This window comes from Trichechus manatus, unplaced genomic scaffold (assembly GCF_000243295.1).
Source record: "Trichechus manatus latirostris isolate Lorelei unplaced genomic scaffold, TriManLat1.0 scaffold00503, whole genome shotgun sequence".
Lineage (NCBI taxonomy): Eukaryota > Metazoa > Chordata > Mammalia > Sirenia > Trichechidae > Trichechus > Trichechus manatus.
In genome coordinates this window covers 43,746-45,229 of record NW_004444439.1, presented here as the reverse complement: position 1 = coordinate 45,229, position 1,484 = coordinate 43,746, and the positions used below count along the sequence as shown (strand labels likewise).

Genomic DNA, 1,484 nt, shown 5'->3' with positions numbered 1-1,484 from the left:
GTGCTGAAGGAAATGAGTGGTGGAGGTGTGGACTTTTCAATTGAAGTCGTTGGTCGGCATGACACTATGGTATGTACTCTGACTTGTCTTGAGATGTGTGCTTCTGCAATCTGGAGTCTGCTTTAGGCAGCAGAATATAAACATTACGTACAAATAATATTTTTTAAATTATGAATGGCAATTTTTCATCTCCTGTTTATTACCTAAGTCAGTTGCCCTTGAGTAGACTCTGACTCCTCACAACCCCATGTGTGTCAGAGTAGAAATGTACTCTGTAGGGTTTTCACTGTGCTGTAGGGTTGACACTGTGCTGTAGGGTTTTCACTGGGTTCCACAGGGTTTTTTTTTCAAAAGTAGGTCACTAAGCCTTTCTTCTGAGGTGCCTCTGGGTGGACTAAAATGCCAACATTTTTCTTAGCAGCTGAGCATTTAACCTTTTGCACCACCCCGGGACTCTATTTGATTCTTTTATTTCTTATGAGGAGTTTTTCATTCCATCAGCTAAAGAAACCTGTCTCAAGTAATATTTCCCCTTTAGAAGTTATTAATGAACCATTGTAAATTTATTTTATTAATATTTAGTTTTAAAAATCCTTCAAACTCAAGGAAATAGAAATAAAGCAAATTCTGTTCTCAAATTGGTAAAACTTTAATTTACTTATATTTTTAACAAAAATATTTTAACAAGTTTTCATATGTTTTCTATGATTTAATGAATTCTGATTTTTTTCCTCATGTCATTCTTTGGTCGGAAGGAATACTAAGCAATTATACGCCTAGCGTTATTTTATTAACAGAAAATAGGTCATAAAGGAAGTGACTGCTTCAATGTTATCACAGTATTGTCTTACAGCAGAAAGTATAGTGCCTGGTAGATAATAGGTACCTAAAATCTATATGTTGAATTGAATCCTTTAAAAAGTCAACAGATTTTACCACCAAAAAAAATTGAAGGCGTATATATCTCATAGCATTGTTTGCGGATTACATGAGATAATGCACATAAAATACTTAGCACAGAGCCACCTGGTAAGCTGTGGTAAGCGCTCAATAAACTAGTATTTTTGTTATATAATATTATTTCCAATCTTGAAGTGCTTCCATCATCTTTGAAATGTGCATGATATTGCTTTCAAATAACTACAAACATCATCAATAGCATTGAGGACCACATCTCCAGTTATAGTCCACCTAACCAGAATTCTCTAGAACCCGAATGAAGCAGTACTCAGACCAACAAATCGCAATTGTTGAACTTCTCCAGTAAGTCCCAGCAGCATTAGTAATAGGGAACAGCATCCTGAGCATAATGCTCTTTACAGTCTTGACCTGGGACAATATGCCATAGACAACTGACATTCCAAGGGATCCCAACTTTTTCCAAGGCTGAAGATTTTCTTAAGTTCTTTTCCTGTTGTTTTTCCCTCATTTTCTCATGTGGAACTGGATTTTTACTTTATCTGATGATATCAAATGTCTGATAT

General features: G+C 35.4%; 1 protein-coding gene across 1 annotated transcript in view; it reads left to right on the top strand.

The window, feature by feature from the left end:
• The window catches only part of LOC101356450 (alcohol dehydrogenase 1-like), a gene marked incomplete at both ends in the record, with an annotated part of 13,026 nt that overhangs the window by 10,610 nt on the left and 932 nt on the right, over positions 1–1,484 (top strand). The window contains 1 exon segment of the mRNA XM_012559973.1: positions 10–69. Coding sequence (XP_012415427.1) covers positions 10–69 — 60 coding nt within the window.